The sequence below is a fragment of the Sebastes fasciatus genome, chromosome 21 (genome assembly GCF_043250625.1).
Source record: "Sebastes fasciatus isolate fSebFas1 chromosome 21, fSebFas1.pri, whole genome shotgun sequence".
Taxonomy (NCBI): Eukaryota; Metazoa; Chordata; class Actinopteri; order Perciformes; family Sebastidae; genus Sebastes; species Sebastes fasciatus.
Window position 1 is genome coordinate 3596844 of NC_133815.1, and position 21203 is coordinate 3618046.

At 40.1% G+C, this 21203-nt stretch overlaps 1 protein-coding gene across 1 annotated transcript in view; it reads left to right on the forward strand.

Annotated features, from left to right (window-relative positions):
• The window catches only part of LOC141759627 (cadherin-10-like), a 34044-nt gene extending 16233 nt beyond the window's left edge, over window positions 1-17811 (forward strand). Inside the window, exons 4-12 of the mRNA XM_074621843.1 lie at window positions 2136-2255; window positions 5420-5587; window positions 6482-6663; window positions 8158-8411; window positions 9421-9557; window positions 10216-10337; window positions 11171-11279; window positions 12161-12412; window positions 16529-17811. Coding sequence (XP_074477944.1) covers window positions 2136-2255; window positions 5420-5587; window positions 6482-6663; window positions 8158-8411; window positions 9421-9557; window positions 10216-10337; window positions 11171-11279; window positions 12161-12412; window positions 16529-17019 — 1835 coding nt within the window. The 3' untranslated portion in view covers window positions 17020-17811. The remainder of the gene's footprint in view (window positions 1-2135; window positions 2256-5419; window positions 5588-6481; window positions 6664-8157; window positions 8412-9420; window positions 9558-10215; window positions 10338-11170; window positions 11280-12160; window positions 12413-16528) is intronic.
• The last annotated feature ends 3392 nt before the right edge of the window (window positions 17812-21203 follow it).

Here is a 21203-nt window from a genome sequence, read left to right on the forward strand (position 1 = left end):
AAAGAGGTCAACACTTTCTGATTCAAGCTTGTCAAATGTGAAAATGTGCTGCTAACCTCAGTTACATATTGTAAATTGTTTTGGGCTGATAGTTGGACAAAATATGCATTTTGATGAAGTCACCTTCGACTCAGGCAAATATTAAATTGGACTTTTTTTTTTTCTTTGCTTTTTGTTATTGTTGTTATTTCAATGGTTTAAACAAATTTAACAGCAGATGAACCTGGAAATCAGGCAGGCAGTTATATTTATATATTTATTTATTCATCCAAGGGCATATGGAATTATATAATTAATAGAAAGCTGCAAGAAACACTTAACAGTGCTATTCATCAGTCAGTTGAACTGAACTATTGTGACTCTGTATCCAGTTCTCCAAAGTTATTTACTGCTTTGGTGATTGTTATTTGTTCGGTCAGGCTCATTGGGCATTCATAACAAGTAATGCCATTTGCCATTTTTTAATAGGCAGTCGAAATATTGAAAGTTTAGATTGTCAGTCTTTCCAATTAAGGATTTGCTTCATTGCACTTCACTTCACTCCATTCAAGTCATATAAATGAACCAATTGGCATGAATATAAACAAAGCTTATGAAAATAATGCACGCGGCTCGAAATCAATCCTCAATTATGCAACCAAAAATTAATACACAGGAGCAATCAAGGGTAAATCAAAACCCAATTGTCTATATGACACATAGCGACGTCCTATTTGGAATTCATAATGCGCTGTTCTTAGACTTCTCGGCTGCACGGATAGTGACAAAAGGTGGGTCGGGGTCACCGCGACTCGTCTCCGGACAGATAAACTGCCTTATATGTTCTCTGAACACACTGGTTAATAAAACCAGCCAGCCATGAAAAAATCAGCAGCTCCCCTTTTATGCTATCAGTGCTGGGACTAAGTGGGACAGATGTTCAAGGGTTCATTAGTATGCACGGAGACAGTCAGACCCAAACAGGACACGGCAGAGGTCTCCTGAATGCCAAGGACAGTATTTGCAATGTGCCGTTATTGAAACGCTCGGGTGGATTATTCAGGACTTAATATGGAAGTGACTCAATGACATCTGAGAGGAACTGAGCTCTTTCTAAGCTTACAATATGTATTAATTTGATCTTCTTTTATCATTATTTCAGCACACGATTGAAATATGTTCAAGCATCTATCTAGGCTCGTGTGTAATGTGTGTATGGTTGGAGTTATAGCGGTATAGTGCACTCTTTCATATAGCTAAATAACGCTTCCAGCACCGGTTGCTAGGTGTAATCCCAGCTGGAAGTATGAAAGGCAGCGTCCCTGAGCACAGTAATTCTATTCCAGCTCCTCAGTAGAAGCTTGTCAGTATTTATCCAACGTTGGCACACCTCTGGCTCTGACAACAGAGGTCAGAAAGAAATGCATCAGTAATATGACCTTGCTAAGCTAAAAGCAGCACCGCTTGTATGTAAAAATAGAAACCGCTCATTTTTTTTTATTTTTACTTTTTGCACAAGAGTCTGCAAAGATTTCCCAACTTTAACTAAAAACATTAGCTTTTTTTTTAATTAATATAAAGTGTTTAGAAATATTCAGCTTTAAGACTGTGCAACAAACATGTACTTGTTTGATCCATCACACTCATTAAAGCCCCGTGATATATTACCTGAGGAGAGAGAAACCTTCACTTCAAGTCTCGATGACGTAGAACCTTTTCAGTCTCTCAGACTGACATTTAAGAGATCCATCTACTGGGACACCAAAGCAATACTTTTTACTGAGGTGCCAGAAGAGACCCAGATGTAATCTGCAAGCCTATCACTTTTGTTTCACAGTTTCGTTTGCTGCAGCAACTACCTCATTTAAAGAAACTTTACAAAAGGGAAGAAATGACCACCGACGTCCCTGATGGATTTTACTAAGACGCCACCGCCTTTTTGTAGCCAACTAATTAGATTTTCTCCAGAGCCCTGTTATTTGACGTGGAATTAGAGATCAGTATGACCTATTGCATTGTTGAAAAGTTGGGTTTACAGCTAATTCTCTCCATATCAATTGGAAGTAAATACCAATATGTCGCGTCAGTTACTCGATCATTTGGTGCAGCATCACTGCTTTGGCATTAAAACAGACTTTGCATGTTCTTTTTTGCAGGTACATCTGTTGCCACCGTAACTGCCAATGATGCCGATGATCAAACGTATGGGAACAGCGCCAAGCTTGTATATAGCATTCTACAGGGACAACCGTATTTCTCCGTGGATTCTGAAAATGGTAAGCTGAACCCAGCATGGTGTCTCGCATGCTGTTTTCTAAAGTCCTGCAAGTCTGTAAACAGATCTCTTGCTCTGCACAGTGTTTCTGAGAGTTAAACAAGCAGAATACGGATTTAGCTGCTTGTCAGTGCAGCTGATCCTATAAAACTCAAGATTTTACTCCAGTAAACCTGTGAATTATATTAAGGAACACATCAATCAGATGACTAATTTCAGCTGAAATGTCAAATTATGTAAAAAAAATCGATATGTTTATTCATAATAGTTGTTTTTGTTGCACTTGTTGGCGGGTATATGAAGATCTGGAGCTGGGTTGCACCAGCTGTTATGAATCCTTCTCTAAGTTTGTGCATAAAGTCCTTTCTAACTTTATAGTAACTACTAGCTAGTTTCAAATTAACAAGTTACTAGATTGGGTTGCACCAGTCAAACATAAGTGGTATCTTAGATAGTAAAGACTTCAGTAATGTGTAAATCAGCTACTAACATCTGTGGCAGCGTCCAATCCGAAAGCATTCGATCACCTCAACAAGGAAGTCAACTGTAGTGTCAGGTTTCAGCAAAAGATCCATCATAACATTTGATTACATTTCTAACTGACAAGCGTGAACAAGCATCACCTGGCGATTTGCTCTTAAAGGTAAGTGTTGTTGGATATAGGATGCATTTACAGCTGTATTTATGTATTTTATGGTTATGTTGTTTCAGATCAGCCAATCTAAGTTGTAAAGTGAGACGGTTCAATCTTATTATGCCACCCAATGGACATGTTTGGGACAAAAATGTTAATGTCATAGTTATTTGTTTGGATATGTTATTTTTTTTTAAATAATAATAGTATGATACTTCCAGCAGCTTTAATCACGTTCGTTATGATAAATGTTGGAGGTATATTAGTGTTTTCCCATAGCCTTGCAGTTACCGTGATGAAGCCTACTCTCTAAAGTAGCAATGACGCTTCTGGTTTCTGATATTTAAGAACGAAAAAGTGGAGGAAAAGCATCAGAGGTGAACGACTTTACACATGATGAAGTCGTGAAATTAATAAGTCTTGTGAAGGGAAAAAAAGAAAAAAATCAATACTCGACTCCAGGTCCAAGTTCAATAACAGCATCACCTACAGAATAAAGCTTGAGAAATAGCAAGCAGTATAACTACAGCCATTAATTCCAAAGGAATTCAAGTGAAGGAAGTGCTAGAGGTGACAAAGAAAAAGGAGGCCAGGCGACAGATGCCTTCAGCAGGTCAAAACACCAACGTCCAAATGGAGGTATAGTCTCAAACCGGAGCCGAGACCTTATTCATGACTGGTCCTAAATATGGATATTGGAGCGACTTCAATCGCGGTTAAAGGTATCGACGCTGGTGTGGTAAGGGGATTACAAGACCGGCTATCACGCTCTGAAGACCTTCACCCAATCAACTGTCAGACTCCCAGCCCTGCAGCCAGTCTACCAGCCTGTCAATCAGCCGGCGTGTCTGTAATCCAGTCAAATGAATAGTCAAGATGCCAGCCCACAAGATAATCCTTCCGTGGGTGAGCAGGCTTATACAAGCACCTCCACAGACCTCGAATAACAGCTGTTCCTCAGGCAGTCAGACGTCCTGTGAAGAGAGGAGCCTTAATGGAGGACACCGAGACCCTGAGGTGCAAGCTTTGCAGGGCAGAGCTGCATAAAGTTGAGCGAGAGACTCTGAAATTACAGACAGAAAAACAAAGAAGTGAGTTTGAAAAATGTAAACCCGACCTCAAAACCATGAAGCTGCAAGAGGAACTGAATATATTGCAACATATTTCTGGCTATATTCATAATGTTTACTGCAGAATATATGTATATGTTTTTGTGCAAAATGTGTGTTTATGATGTATGCTTGAATTGTTGCTACACACAAATAGTGAAATAAAAGGTGAGCGTTGCTACAAATACTTGTAGACTTGGTGAAAGTGCATCATTACGACCCGTTTGGTCACGCCTGGATCGGTAACACAAGTGTCCGCATCATCGCGAAGATCAAGCCCGTCACGTAATATGACTATGCTGCCAGTTTAGCTTACCTAGTGGTTCCAAGGAGGTCATGTTGTGTTTTTGTTGTTGTAGCAGACAAATTGTTCCGGTAGCCACTAAATTGTTATATCTAGAAGTTACTAGATGTTAATAGTTAGTAAAAACTAAGCCCTACGAAAGAACTAGTCTGTGTGGTGCAACCTGCTTTAATTTAGTTATGCGTAGATTTTGACTTTAGTGTTACTACGAGGTCAAACATATGAATTGCTTTTTCAAGAAGTCTGCAGTGCTACTAGTTATAACACATTTTTTCTTTGTACTTATCCTATAAGAAACCGCCTATCAAGGAACCATTTACTGTGTCCGTGGCTGATAAAAGCTTTAAAGGCAAAGCCTTTTCATGCCATTATTCACATTATTTATTTCCAGCATATCTAAAATTAGATTTAAGTAATGTCTGACATTTTAGGAAGTGTGTTTACTTGCTGTCTAACCAAGAGGTAGACGAGATGATCAATGTCAGTTTCATCTCTGGGTGTTCGGTACAGAGTACACAGCTCTGTGACTTTGTTAGCTGCGAGCAGAGAGAAAACAGATAGCCCAGCTCTGTCAAAGGTCCACTCCAAGAAGTGCAAACTGTCTTATTTACACATTCAGTGTGTTTATTTAACATGGATAAAAGAGACGGAGCAGTGTGGTTTAGCACACAGCTTCGGCAGTGAATCTGACCAAAAACAGCTGGGCTCCATTTACATGCAGCACCACAGAAGTCATCTTTAACCGAAAGGCCTTTGTTGTTTGACATCCTGAGTCCTGCGTGCTGTTAGGTTCAAAGTCCTGCGCTTAGTGGGCGCGTTCACCCCGACCACCTCCTACGATGTGCATGCTGTACATAAATATAGCACTTCTGACACTAGAAAACGTGTTGCCAGGGAACACAATCCAGGCAGCGATTACATTTCCCCTCAAAATGTAATTGGCAAACCAAATTAGCAGTATATAAATGCAATTTTCGAGGAGACATGGTTGGGCACAGAGACGGAATTGATCTTAATCTTATCTCATTTTCAGTAAGGCAGCAAATACATTTTCCAAAACGAAGTTTACCATTAAATCGGCAAAAGTGGTGGAAAGAATGTTATTTTTTTTTTTCCAGGCACCATCAAGACAGCGCTGCCCGGCATGGACAGAGAAGTGAAGGAAAACTACCAGGTGGTGATCCAGGCTAAAGACATGGCCGGACAGATGGGCGGCCTTTCGGGGACCACTACAGTCAGCATCACCCTCTCCGACGTCAACGACAGTCCGCCACGCTTTGCTAACCGTAAGAGGACGTTTCTCCCTTTGCTGTAATGATTAGTAACAGACTTTTAATGAGTTGAACTTTAGTCAGAAAGTAAAAATAAATCTCTTACATGTACTCATAGACCTGGGTCTAGTTCGTTTTGGTCGTTTGAGGGACAGTGTCTCAATATACGCGTGTTAGTGTTCTTTCAAAATAAACTTCTGTCATCACAGGAAGTTAGGTTTAGGCAACACAACCACTTAGTTAGGATTAAGAAATGATCGTGGTTGAGGTTAACTTCACTGACTAGCAGGTGACTCACGGGACTGATGATACCGACGAGTCACGTGACTTAAGACTGACATGACAACATATGTCAACGTTACTTTTAGTTTCACACGGGCCACGGACAGCGGTCTCTTCTTTGACCCATCCAGCCTAAGCGACCTATCACGCTCTTTATACTAGTTCAGGTGCTCTGACCATCTAATAATACTGCGGGTGGGTTTACATTGAAGTTAGTTGAAAGCCTGGTTCGTCACATACTGTCAATAAACGGTGCCGCCGTGCGTCGGTATCTGAGGTCGAGGGGCGCTGACCAAGAGGCGGTATTTGACGGGTTGGGAGTGAGAACGAGTTGAAAGTTTGTGTGTTTTGGGGTAACGAGATGAGACATGGCAGAGTTAGTCTGACAGAAAACTTAAACTGCACCAATATGGCAACATTTTGGAATTGAAGCCGAAAAAAAGTCACACCGAAGTCATTATATTATCCTCTGGAGCGGCTGCTGAGTCAATTGTGGCACTAAAATTCGGTATACCGGTCCGGTGTTTGGCTTCAAACCGGTTTGAACATGTTTACACCGACCCAAACCGACGTACTCATGACACAAACGGTCTGTAATGAATTTGTTTCATTCACTGCCATGTACAGATTCCTTCCGTGTGACTGCTGTGGAGTCTACAGAGATCGGAGGTGCCATTGGACGAATTAAGGCAGATGATCCAGATGTTGGGCGTAATGCTGAGATGGAGTACAGTGTCGTCGGGGGTCATGACACATTCAACATTATCACCGACCAAACCACACAGGAGGGAGTCATCATAATCAAAAAGGTAACTGTTTTTTGTTCCTAAATCTCCTATCCTTTTTTGTGCTTCATATTCTTCCTTTATGTACTTCACTGCTTCATGCTTTGTGGTCCGCAACCAGCATCAAACGCAGCCGCTGTGAGCCGTCATGTAACTGTTACTTGATTGATAACTGCTGTGCAATCGGACAAAACACTTCTTGTGACAGGTGACATGTTTTATACGGCTGCAATGAATAGCCTTCAAGAAATGCTGTAGTGTTCCAAGGAAAGACTACATTTTAACTAATACATCAAGTAATAAAAATAGGCCTGAGGGCTGTTTAAGTTAATGAGATAATAACACGTTAATAATAATTCCTTTTAATGTCACTGATTTTTTTTAACAAATGAATGCAACTTGCAATTTTTAGGTTGTAGTGAGCTCCATTTAAAGCTAGAATATAATAATATATTAATATATAATAATATATTGGCATCATATGAAACTAGGAAACCTAATGAATCCATTGGTATCAACCATGTCATACTAGCTTGTCGCAAAGAAGGCTAAATAACGCTCCAAACTAACGCTACATTTTGGCGAGGACAAACTGTCATGGCTATTTTCAAAGGGGTCCCTTGACCTCTGACCTCCAGATATGTGAATGTAAATGGGTTCAATGGGTACCCACGAGTCTCCCCTTTACAGACATGCCCACTTTATGATAATCACATGCAGTTTGGGGCAAATCATAGTGCTAAACGAAGAACCCGTGAGAGTTTCTGGACAATGTATGTCATTGTTTTGTGTTGTTAATTGATTTCTAGTAATAAATATATGCATATGTTTCCATAAAGCAGCACATTTGTCCACTTCCATCTTGGTATGAGTATTAAATGCTTGAAAAATCTCCCTTTAAGGTACATTTTGAACAGATAAAAAATAAGATTAATTTGCAATCAAATGTCATTAACTATGGACAATCACACAATTAATTGTGATTACATATTTGAATCGATTGACAGACCTACTTTTAAACTATCATTATTTCTTTAGTAGTTTACTTCTTTACCCTTTAGGAGTTTCTCTTCATGCTTTAGTATGTTTTAATTTCAACTAAATTTGAGCTGTCTATTTTTATCTTGCCTCAATATGTACGTTTAACTTCAATGGGAAGACAGAATAATAGAGTTTCAGATTACAAAAAGCCCTGCGATAAGGTTTATTCATGTAAGAAAGACATATGACGGGAATTTATTTTTGAACTGTAGTGTAAAATCAGATACCCTAAGCCTGTGAAATGAATAATATAAAGCGGTCTTTTGCTAGAAACTCTTTTTAGTTTCCCCCCGTGAGATCTCCGAGATATTCCACACTTGGATTTGTAACTTAGAATTCAGAGTACGAATATGATAAAGGCAGACAAATGAAATGTAATGAATTGCCTTTCAAAATCCTGTAGGCGGACAGTTTTTTTTATTTTTTTTTTATGGAGAAAAGTCTATAGCTTGACTTCTGATGCTCTTTCATCTCCAGGCACTGGATTACGAAAGTAAGAGGGACTATGAGTTCAGAGTGGAGGTGAAAAACACCTACTTAGACGCAAGGTTCATCCACGGCTTGCAATTCAAAGACTACGCCACGGTCAAGGTAACCGTGGAGGATGTGGACGAGCCTCCCGTTTTCACCAGGAACCCTTACATCATCGAGGTGCATGAGGACACAGCTGCTGGCAGCTTCGTCGGCGTGGTGTCGGCCAGGGACCCCGACGCTGACAACAAGCCAGTCAAGTATGTTACAACACACAGCGAGGAGAGTTTAGACCTCGAGCAGCGCCAGCCTGTTAGAGCCACATGCCAAATCCCTTCCTCCACCTTTTCAACAACACATTCATTATCTTTGGGAATTAACTTCTCACTACTTAGTAAACTTGGTAAATTAATCAATGACCTGTTAAGCAAAAATGTCCTCACCAACCGAGTGGATGTAATGCTTTAGTGTGGTAATGTGATTGTTTCAAAAGCCATTGTTCCAGCTTTAATTGTGCTAGTATAAAATCAATAAGAAAACAAGCAACACATGGTAGAAATACAAAGTCTCCTCTTATCAGTCTTTTTAAGCAGGAGGATGAAAATGTGCCCACTTGGCTAAATCTAATCCATCAGCCTAACCATGTGTCAGTGTTGAGGGGGGAGAGAAAAGGACATTATTCATGGGTCCCTCCTGGTTATTTCCCAGTGGAAGATGGCGGCGGCCCTGTGAAGTGAATACAGACACTGTTTATTTCCCACAATTATGTAAGCCCTCTGTGGCATCGCACAAAGTCAATGTGAAAATAGCCTAATTTGCTGTATCGATTCACACAGCTCAGTCCACACATATGGCGCCTGCCTGTCTCTGACAAAGAGATACGCCACTCTCGGCCCACGCCACACGGCGTATTGTGTTGCATATTCAAATTTCAGTGGGATATGAAAGTTGACTATGACAAATGAGCAGGCACGAGGAAAGATGTATCATCTTCTGACAATGGAGAGCGTGGAATATATTTTCTTCTCTGGCGACGACTGATGCTCTGTGTAAAGCACATTTTCATGAAGTAAAGAGGTACTTTGGTGTGTGTTTGTCTTGTGAAGACGGATCTGTGCGAGCAGAAAAGATCATAACTGCAATTCATTTTATGAGCAACACTATAGGTATGCAAATGCCGTAGAAACACACAATGCGCTATATGTTCCCATGAAGGAATGTTATTTTTATTGGTATTAACAATAACATGTTTGTGTGATATTCTTTCAGATACTCCATTGATCGACATACAGACCTAGAGAGGCTGTTCAACATTGATTCAGTGAATGGCACCATCACAACGCTGAAAGCACTGGACAGAGAAATGTCCAAATGGCACAACATCTCTGTGGTGGCCACTGAAATAAGTAAATGTTTTGTATTTTATGTTGCAATTCCTAATATGACGAGTGCTGCAATAGCTAATTGATTAAATCAATTAATACTGATTATAAAAACAGTTGGCAACTAATTCCGTTATCGATTAGTTGGCTCTTTGTTATGAAGAAATATCAAAAATATGCTCCGTCTGTTTTCTCTCCTCATTTGTGATGGATCAATGTAGCCGGGCTCCTGATGAACCTTGGTAAAACGCCCTGTTACATTGATCCATCATAAAACGGAGAGAAAAAACGATGAAAGGTGTATTTGTTGATTACGTTTATTTTTTAAATTAACCTGTAATCGAGCGTTTGTCCGTCAAAATGGACACAAATCTGCCGGAGGCGGGAGATTTAGCTAAGGCTATGGCTGCATCCCCAATGTATATTTATTTATTTATTTTAGTAAAAGAGAATTGTACAAGAAGACAAGGAATAAGTTTTGTTTCTGAATAAAATGCTGGAAATATATATTTTTCCCCCTTTTTATTTGATAACTTATCAATTCATCAAAGGAACAGATTAATCAAATATCAAACTAGTTGTTAGTTGCAGCCCTATATTATGACTTTTATTAACTCCTGTCATATTTCTAATTCTGCAAAAAACATGCTGATGTTATTTTTTTTAAATCTATTTATTTCAGATAACCCACGTCAGACCACTCGAGTGCCCGTGTTCATCAAGGTGCTGGATGTCAATGACAACGCCCCTGAGTTTGCGATGTCCTACGACACGTTTGTCTGTGAGAATGTCAAAGCAGGACAGGTGCTTAAAATTCATCATCTTCTATATGGAATATTGAAAGATGGATGTGTTTAGCTAATGTAATCATTTTAAGATAGGTTAAGGTTTATTATAAGCTGTGTCACACGTTTTTTTTTTGACATATGCTAAACTGTTACTCATAATGTTGTTGATTTATCAACGATATCACAGAAATCCTTGTAGTGTGATTGTGGTTTTATTTGATATACGTGTGCCGGATTCATAATCACTATAATGTATATGAACGTATAAATTATCTTTAATTAAATCAACCTGGAAGCATGGAGCATGTGTGGTGATGGTGAGGCGGTGGTCTCAGGGGAGCCGTTTCCTACGTCAGGAAACCGTTTCCAGTGTTATTGGGCGAAGAGCCAAACAGCAGTTGGCAGTGATCATCTATCAGTCACTGCCTTGACATTTACAGAGGAAGTGTCTGCATCCACAATGCTCACTCCATGTGCATGGTGCGTGCTGACAGATCTGTGTTAGGGCGCAGTCATTCACACTGCAGCCACATGTGTTTATAGTTTTGGAGTTTCGAGAGACAGCAAATCCCTTAATTATCCAAACACTCCTCACTAATTGCAGATTAGTCTGCAGTGTATCTGATGGGCTCCAGTTTACTCTCAGTGAATGCTTCTTTTTTTTTTCTTTTACAACAGTGGCACAGTCTTGGCAATAAACTACAACACATAAAAATAGTAGATGAAACAAAATATACAAATGTGTTGCTCTGCATCGTGTTTACAATTAGATTCCTTTAGACTTCCCTACTAAGTATAATAATTACAAGCTTCCATGTGGTGTCTCATACTCTGTTCTTTTGTTCGCAGCTGATTCAAACAATAAGTGCCGTTGACACGGACGAACCTCTTGTTGGACACAAGTTCGTCTTTAGCATAAGTGCCACCAATCCAAACTTCACAATTGTTGACAGGGAAGGTAAGATACACGTTTGCATTTTTACTAAAAAAACAAACAAATCTAAATGCTTCTCTATGCATGTTAAAATAAAACCTTAATGTTGTGAGTGTAAGGATTTAAATCTTGGTTGATTTGACTTTAAATATGGTGCCGGAAATCCTTAGTTACAGCATAGTACAAACAATATATTTGAAAAAAAAAATGTATACATTTCCATTGAGAGAGTGTAGCCTATCTATGCTGCACTGTGTTACGGACAGATTTCAGTTTCCCTGTTACACAATACAAATATGTTAATGAAAAGAGTGGCAATGTTCGCAACTCCTCTGAAATGTAAAGGTCGTTCAGCAAGCGTGCAGTAACATATTGGACAACTTCAAATGCTGGATCTGTGTATTCCCTTCCTATTAAGCATAACAGTTTCAGTATGCCTAGTCATAGTTTTAGAATTCAGTAAATGTAAATATTAACTAAAGCTAGTAGACAAAAATGAAAAGACAGCAGCAGAGTCTGGAAATTCCTCTCTAAGCGGAATTTTACAAACAAACTTTGGACTTTAATTAGTTTTGCAAGAAAGTGTGTCCATGCGTAACTGCCATGCTTATGTCCTTTTAGAATGACTAATTAAGCTGTGTTTGCTAAAAAAAAATATATTCTTAAAAAATAGTCAATTAACACAGGTTGTTACTAATCTGCTTGGTGTTGGTTTTAATTACTATTTAGACATCTTTACTCAAGATGCCAGTATTCTAAACAGCCCTGCAAAGTTATTAGGAGCCGTCCGTCACCAGATATACAAAGAAAAGGAAATAGAGTTTGCGAATCTTCCCCCTACGACTGTTTAGCTAAGTGAAACATCTCATCACTGAAGAGCTTTACCCGTTTGCATCTTTCCACAGATAACACTGCCAATATCCTGACGCGGAGGGGAGGTTTCAGCCGGCGCGAGATGAGCATGTACTTCCTGCCCGTCGTGATCTCGGACAATGACTACCCCATTCAAAGCAGCACCAGCACGCTGATCGTGCGCGTGTGTGCTTGTGACAGCCGTGGAAACATGCAGACCTGTAACCCCGAGGTCCTGCCCTTTTCAGATGGCCTCACGACTGGAGCTCTGGTGGCCATACTGCTCTGTGTCATCATTCTCCTCAGTAAGTCGCCTCCTGTATGAGCATGTGTATGTGCATGTGTGTGTGACCATGTCTATTTGAACCCTCTTGTCCATCTTGTGATGTTTGTTTCTGCTTGTAGCAACAAACTCAGTTCTTCTACTCAAGTCAAGTCCATAGAATTTATATCGCCCAGAATCAAAAATCACAAATTGGCCTCACAGGGCTTTGATATCTGTATACCATATAACTTTATCCCTCTCCAATGATCCTTTACTATATCCTGCCCCCTTAGTTACTGTTGCTATGCATGCTAAGTTTTCCATTTTGGCATAGCACATTATGCAATTTATAGTGATAATGATGGCAGATTTCAAAACGTGTCGTCGTGTTTTGAAACAATGGATCTATTATTTCTCACAGAAGTTAGCAAAAGCAGGCAGGCATGTCATTTCTGGCCAGCAACCGTTGATTTTACTGGATAAAAATGACAATTGTTGCTAATTAACGTTGGCAACTTGAGTTGGTTGAAAACTCCATCTCCAAGAGCCCTGTAAAAGGGTCTTAAGTATCTACTTGACGGCTAAAGGACAAAAAGTCAGCAACCTCAGCAGCCCGTATAGAAGACACATAAATACAGAGCAGCCCAGTCTTGCATGGTAGGGTTGTTAGTCAGCCCTCGTATCATATAACAATATTACAAATAAAGATGCAGTTAACATAACCCTGTTTAGATGATTACTTTAAAAAAAAAAAAAAACTTGGAAAGCAACACAGAGGTTAGATTTAAGATGTTTTGTACGCAAGTGTGTCAGGGGCAAATTGACAAAAGGTTTGCGGTCGCTAAAACTTGACCAATTAAAAAAGAAAATGGTGTAATTCTCAAAGCACCCTCAAAAGGTGTAATGCACCCCCAACTGTGCTGCCAAGCAAATAGCAAATAGGTGCTCCTGTGCCATTTACACATAGTATGTAAATTAGGTAATGTGCATACATTTGGCGCAACATTGGCCCCTTTCTATGCAAATGAGCCTCATTGCAAAAACAGTCCTATTCACAAAGATCAGCGCTAATAGCCACACACACTCACAGTGACATTATTAGCATCTTCAGCGAGTTGGTGGTAACTGAAGCGCATTTGCAAGGGGTGTCACACCCAGACTTTCCACTGATCATGGCCAAATGAATCCCGAATATGGTTTCTCTCTGTCACAGTTACATGCGTGCTCTTGCCATTGTTCTGCCTACTGTGTTCTGGGCGCAAAGGCAACATTTATACTTTGCCACAATTGGATGCAAAAAACGTTAAATTGCACTCAGCTTCAAAACTTTATATTCCTGTTTACGCCGTACTATAATTAGCGCAACATTTTTGGTGAATCAGACCTTGAGACGGGGCAGATAAGTGTTGCAAGTTATGTGCAATTCATTCATCTTTGTGAATTGGGCTGTGAGTGTACTAATTAGTTCTAAGTAGTCTCACTTAGAAGAGAAAAAGACATGATTGGAGAATCACTGTTCGGGGGTGGGGTTTAGCGAACAGTCAATTCTATTAACTCCAAAGACGTTGCCGCTTGTCAAACATGTCACATTTCTTTTCTTTGACAAGAAAGTCACATGAATGTCTGTGACATGTAAGCACTATGAAAGCATATATTTGTCCAATCCACATCGACCTCCAATGCTACCATGGCTGTCCTCAGCTGTCTTTTTAGCATTACAGATAGGACAAGAAACAGACAAATGATCTTAATGACCTCACCAAAAGATACAGTGTTTTTTCCGTCAAACATCTCCTTTGATGCTAGTGTTTTTTGATCAATGGTATGCACACATGACACAAAGAAAGCATGTGCGATTAGCACTCCAGGTAGGCCTTACAGTCATATGATCCATGCTGCAGCCAATGCAAGGTGCTGAAGTCAATAACATGGCTCAGAGTGAGCTGCTTTGCTCAAGTGCATGCAGCTGAGTGCCTACATGAAGAAGGAGGGAAAATATATCACAAGGTCTATCATTACAAACAGGACATCGATTGAAAGCTTTCCCAACTCACTGCAATCAATAAAATGTTACTGAAAATATGCATTTCTGCCAGCAGTCCCCACTCTGGCTGGCACCAGCTGAGCATCTTAATGTATTAAAACCATTATTGTGACATTACACACTCACAATTGTTGATGCAAGGAGATGTGGCCCTTAAACAGCGCTATCATATAGTATTCAAAACAACACACTGGAATGATTCACCTCATATATAAATGACAAAGTTAAGTCCTCTGGAAGTGAAAACGATCCATGTGGCCGATAGAATAATGACTCATGTGAGCACTCAAACTACTTTGTTATTCAGTGAAACATCTGAGTCATACTTAAGAGAAAGCTAGATTAACTTTTTCTTGATGCAAACCTTAGACTTTGTCCGCCCATCCATCCTCCCTGATGTTTTTCTCCAGGCGCTATAAACACATCCTGCCACAGTACTTCCTTTATTCTTCACATGACCACATGAGGTTACTTGTCAAGAAAACATGAAAATAAGCCATTTCAGTCATTTGAACAATCAATTGATGCTGTCAGTATGTCAACCCAGCAGTACCGAGAGCTCCAGGAGGTTTTGTCAGGGGTCTTTTTAAACATGTAAGTGATCATTAGTAATTAAAGCAGGTCCAATTGAAGACAGGTTACTTTGCATATTCTGTTTTACACTGCAGTTGTCCCCTCAGAAACTCCCGCGGTTCTACACCCCATTCATTAGCAAATAAATCCACTTAACAAAATGCTCGGTGTATGTCCCTGGCAGGTTGCGTGTTAATTCCTGACATCTGAAAGCACCACTTCAGCCCTCCTCGTGATCTAATGCAGTATGTAACAGCATACGGGGCACAACAGCAAAAGTGCCTATCGTTTTACCCGGCAAAAAGCAGAAATGTGTAGTGCTTATGGTCAAGGGCATATCAATAAGTAATGGGTTTCAACTGTCATTGAGCTTTACCTCGCTCGGCCAAGCACAGTGCTTGATAGGAGCATTTATGACTGACTAGACATTGTGACTGTAGAATTCCGTGCATACTGTACGAGTGTTCAATAACACTGTCCTCATGCATTTGGGTGTGTGTGTACTGTCCTGCATATGAGCCTCTAACCCTTTCCATGTGTTGAACTTTCTGTCGCGGCCTCTTTTTTTTGGCCATTAGATCCGCGCCCCGCCTAAACTAGTGATACAAGCACATTAGTATTGACCAGCTTTTCTTCCATCTGCTCGTTTTAACTCCAAATTTTAAATTCGGCGTCTGGCGGTGGGCAGATCTTCTCTCACACGTCGAGTGCACTGAAGGTTAAACTCCATGCACTCCTCTTGAGCAAAATATCATGACATCTGTTCATTATCTGACGCTTTTCGCGCTTGAACCCTCCTGACAGACTGTCTCATTCACCTCTGCTTGACTCCGACGGGCAGGCGCTGAGCTGGAACGCCTCTCCCTATCTGGTCCTCCGCGTTGCAGCCCTATGAAACTGTCTAAAACTGTGGCACTGGTCAGTCACAAATGTCCGTAAAGATCCTTAGAAACAGACACCTCCATCCCCCATTCAACCCATGTTGAAGGCGTTGTAATTAACACCCAGGTGGGAGGCAGGTAGACAACTATAGTACCTGCTGGTAGGACAAAAAGGGAAAGGAAGGAGCACAGGTGAAGCAGGACTTGTGCTTGTCCGAAATGAGAGATTGCTTCCTCTTTTTTCTGAAGAATTATGGGTTTATTTAAAAACTTGCTACCACACAGTGCCACTCTCTGGAAACATGCTCACTCTGCAATCTCTGATTGTCTTTTACTGCTGAAAGAGAATGCAGGAGATGAGATATGAGGCTGTGTGCTGGAGAGAGAGAGAGAAAAAAAAAAGGATCATCTAACCGCCGTGCATTTTATACAGTGAATGTGCCGTTCAAGGGAAAGAGGAAAGAAAAAGCTTTTTCACTGAATCTTTAATAATAGGAGGTGAATGCCTGAGGCAGTGTTGGGGATTTATCACTGGTAGCAAATGTGTCTCCCCTCTGCGCTCCCGCTCCCCTGTGCTCTTTAATGCATGACACATGTTAGGAGGCACACATCTTATGCTGAGCTTTCCCTCTCTGTATTTCCCACTGTTTTGGTGTAGTGATCGTGGTGCTGTTTGCTGCCCTGAGGAGACAGAGGAAGAAGGAGCCTCTGATCATCTCCAAAGAGGATGTCAGAGACAACGTTGTCAGCTACAACGATGAAGGGGGCGGAGAGGAGGACACTCAGGCCTTTGATATCGGCACGCTGCGCAACCCAGAGGTGATGGATGCTAACAAGCTACGCAGGGACATCATTCCCGAAATGCTGTTTCCCTTTCGGAGGACATCACCTATAAAGGATAACACGGATGTCAGAGACTTTATTAACGGGAGGCTTCAGGAGAACGATTCGGACCCGACGGCGCCCCCCTATGACTCCCTGGCCACGTACGCTTACGAGGGCAGCGGGTCACTGGCGGAATCCCTCAGCTCGCTGGAGTCGGCCGCCACTGAGGGGGACCATGATTACGATTACCTCAGCAACTGGGGACCGCAGTTTAAAAAGTTGGCCGAGATGTACATAGGGAAGAGTCCCGACAGAGAGACCTAAGCGGAGCCGCGGCGCTCTCGCTTTTTTTTAAAAGCCCATATTTTCTGTCTGTTTATCTAGCTAGCTAGCCAGACAGCCTATTTGTCTAGTTAGTTAGCTAGCCAGCTAGTTGACTGTCTGTCTACCTATCTATCCAGCTATCTATCTGTTTATCTGTCTAGTTCGCTAGCTAGCTCGCTAGTTAACTAGTAGTCTATTTGATTCTCACACACGTGCGTGGGCGCACACACGCACAAACAGAAGTTCCTGCGATCCACTTGTGGATTCTGAAATGGAAATCAAGACTTGAACTGAGTTTTCTCATTAATGGAGATACAGTATAATTCTCAAAGTTGTACTGTTTTTGGTCATAATCAGTAAAGATGCCTTTGAATTTTAGGATTTTTGTGAACAATGGTGTGGACAATGTGTTTTGTAATTGACCTGAGAGATAGTAGTATTGTATACTATCGATGTTTAATGGCACTGGACCGGGTTTTGGGCGGGGTTAGGGAAGGAGTCAAGTGGTTTTTGCAGCCACCTCCATTAAATACTGTAAATGTACAAATTGTTTTTAATGATGGACATCCTATATACTATTTGCTATCTTTGTTTGACGAGCAATGTCCATGTGAGTGGTTGGTGCAGTTTATTTGTCAAACTGTGAATTCATTTCATCATATAGGTGTAATATGTAATGGAAAGTGTATGTTGTAGGAAAACTGTCATACACTGACAATTCATGCTGTTTGAATGCTGAGTCATATTGTTTTATATTTATATTTTTATACTTATTTTCTTAATAAAATTATGTAAAAAAAAAAAGAAGCAGCTATAGTTTATTGCCGTTTGTTGTGGTTATTGCTCTAGGTCCTAACGGATTTATTAAATAATTCCAATGTTATGCCATGGCGTAGGGAAGTTCAATCAGTAGTTGTAAACATGAGCTACTCTCTCTCAAAAGCAGAAACTCAAAGTCTCCATCTTGTGATGTCATAGGGCAGTGATTGTCACAGTGGGGTCCGCAAAATAATTTGCTAGAAATCATAAAATTGTGCTGTACCATTACAAAAGTACATATCTACAGATGGAGACCATGTGTGCCAATAAAAAAAAGCATATTGTGTCCATTTCTGCCAGCCACGTTAGCTTTGGACCAATAGAAACTTTTTCAAAAAAGTTTGTTATTTTTAACTTCAAGCACTTCCTGAATGTCAGCTTTAGACTGGTAAGTTTAAAGATTTGGATTTAATAGGACTATGTCTGTCTTACTGAAAGCTTTTGAGATCAATTACTTGAAATGTTGGATACATATGCTGTCAAGTTGAGTCCAAATTAAATTTTTTGGTACAGAACATTCAATAGCATTGCAAATTTCCCCGCTGTGGGACTAATAAAGGATCATCTCATCTCATCAACATGATTCAAAATGAAATGTGTTTCTGTTTATCATAACGAAACACGTCTGAAGTATTGAGGTTGAAAAGTTTTAGAATATAAATAGTTCCAATGGCATCTAAGAGTACAAATGGTAGTAAGCATATGCAAGAAAAAATGTTCTGGCCCAAACATGTTGGAGAAACTCTGTCATAGGGTATAAACTCTGGAGCTGCTCTATAGACAATCAATGGGATAATTTGTGGCCCCACAGGATGTCTGTTTTTTTTTTGTTTTTTTTTACCCAAATGAGCTTTATTCTATTGTAGTGTTCTCAGTTGTGAAACAGAAAATGTTCCCATATACTCAGAACATTATCCTGGGTGCTCTCAGTGTCACCTATAAGATCTCTCCAATTCATTGTCTATGGAGCAGTTCCACAATTCATACTTGATGACATCACAAATTTGACTTTTAACGCTCTAGTTTGAGTTGTCCATGTTTACTAATATTATTTTTGGACTGCCTTAGACCAGTGGTTCCCTACCAGGGGTCCAAAGAAAAAAATGGGGAACAGTTTGTTTTCAATATTTAATTCACTATAGAAGAGAACCCAACGTGAGTAAGAGTCATAAGAGTGACTATTCTGATCATAGGTTTCACTTTCTCCATGGTTATCTCCTCAACTGTAGTTGACAACTACAGAATTCTGCTCTTATTCATATCTAAGTCATCTCAGATCTAAGTCCCTGAAGCAAAATCTTATCATATGGGGGTCCGTGACCTAATGTGTATTAATTTAGGGGTCCTTGACTCGAGTAAAGGTTGAAAACCACGGCCTTAGACTATAGGAATAACATGTTTGAATTTTGAAAATGGGCGTAGTTCCCCTTTAAGGACATACGCATTTGATACTTTCCTGAAGAAAAGCAAAAAATGTCATGCAGTTTCTTTGTTGGGAATATTGTTCCACAAATATCAATAGCGATGTGGTTCACTAAAACATTCATAAAACTGCCTGTAAGCAATGGGATAATACAAGCCATTTAGAGATGAATTATAACTATTAGGCCCAAGTCAGTGTAACTGGTGAGGATTTAAAAACAGCAATTGTTTCTTCCATAATGTTGGTTAGTATTCGTACAATTAGTATTTTTCAGAATACAACAATATAGAGGGATAATATGTATATATAGTGTCACAGAGTGAGTGAAGATTGTCTTTTCTTCTTTAAAACCCAACTTTAAGATGAAGGCTTTCTACCTATTTAGACATCACAAACAATACTTGAAGAACAACAGTTGTTTTGGATTACATGATTGAATCTCTCTCAATTACGTGTTAAATTTGAACCGGAAAACGTCACGCAACATTCAGCATATTAAGCAAACCAAAGCAAGACAAAACTAGTAACCAAAAAAGAAAATTACATTTTCCAACTTACGGAATACTGAACTCCATGTGGTTAATTACACACTCATCTGAAAACGTTCTGTTATTCAGCACAGCACTTGCTGATTAGTGGGCAGCTGTGGAGATGACAATACCTCCAATCAATACCCTTCTCACGTCGTTTCACTTGGTTTCGAATCTTAACAGCTGCCAGTTCATCGTCGCAGTGCTACACGTGTAGCTGCTGTCCTATTTTTTGATGTGTGATTCCTGAAGTACTTCCAACATGTGTACCATACCCAGAGGAATTAGTTGCAATGTTAAATTCTTGTTCTGCTGTTAAATTCCTACCTGTCTACTCAGACATAATGATTTTATTTACAGAGTGCATGACTGCCTTTGGTTGAGCTGCTTAGAATTTGATCGTATCATTCTTCCAAGGGTTTTCCTGCAGAGAGGAAGATGTTTGAGCCAGCACCAAAGGAAAATAACGAGCGCCAAAACATTTTTTTAATCAGTTTTCTTAATTGGGGTTTCATTTTGTTTATCAAATGGTCAGAAATAATAGTGAAATGCACATATTTCTGTCAAATAACGTAACACAGACTCATTGCCTTTATCGTACGTGGATTGATCATGCTTACGGTAATGCCAGTCAACCCCCAAAGGCCCATTCTGAGCCAGGAGGAACTACGATTAATGTATGCAACCACAATGTTTAAAACTTTAACAACAAGAGAAAATTTGGTTTTACAAAACCTCAGGACGCGTCTTTTTCTCTGGTTTGTCTAACTAGAATACATCATTGTTAAAAAGAAAGTAACGCCTGATTCGTAAATTGCAATTTATAGAGCTAAATGCTGATTAGCTACACCTGTAAAAGCTAATGTAATCCAATATAACAGGCCAAGCAATAAATCGCAGTTCTGTGAAGTGTTTAATGTCCGGCCATCACAAAGAGCTGTTGACCTAACCCTGTTGTACATTTTTGAGGATCGTGTCTAGAAGGTAACCCGCAAATAGCAAATTGAATTGCATTTTATTGAATTGTGAGTTGAAAAACCTCCATTATTGTGTCGTATATAATGTGCATTCCAATACGAGCACAAACAGAGGGGAGCAGCGGCCGTGCTTCTGTCCACCGTAATGATTATTTTGAAGGAAAAGGCTGGATATTGACTATCCTGCTTTCCGTCACCTGCCACAGCTAGCAGATTCCACAGAGCCTACCGGCTGAACACAGGGGAGACTGTTGCGTTGCCCACATTGATCATATTTCTGCTGCTAATGATGCTGTGAGTAATGTTACCAAAATACTTCAACACATCATTGTTATTGTCATGATGCAACAGCTAGGGAGTGAATCAACCTGATAAGGGATGTTTGAGGGTCTTATATTGTAAAATTGGTTGAATAAAGAGCAGACGGTAGGACAA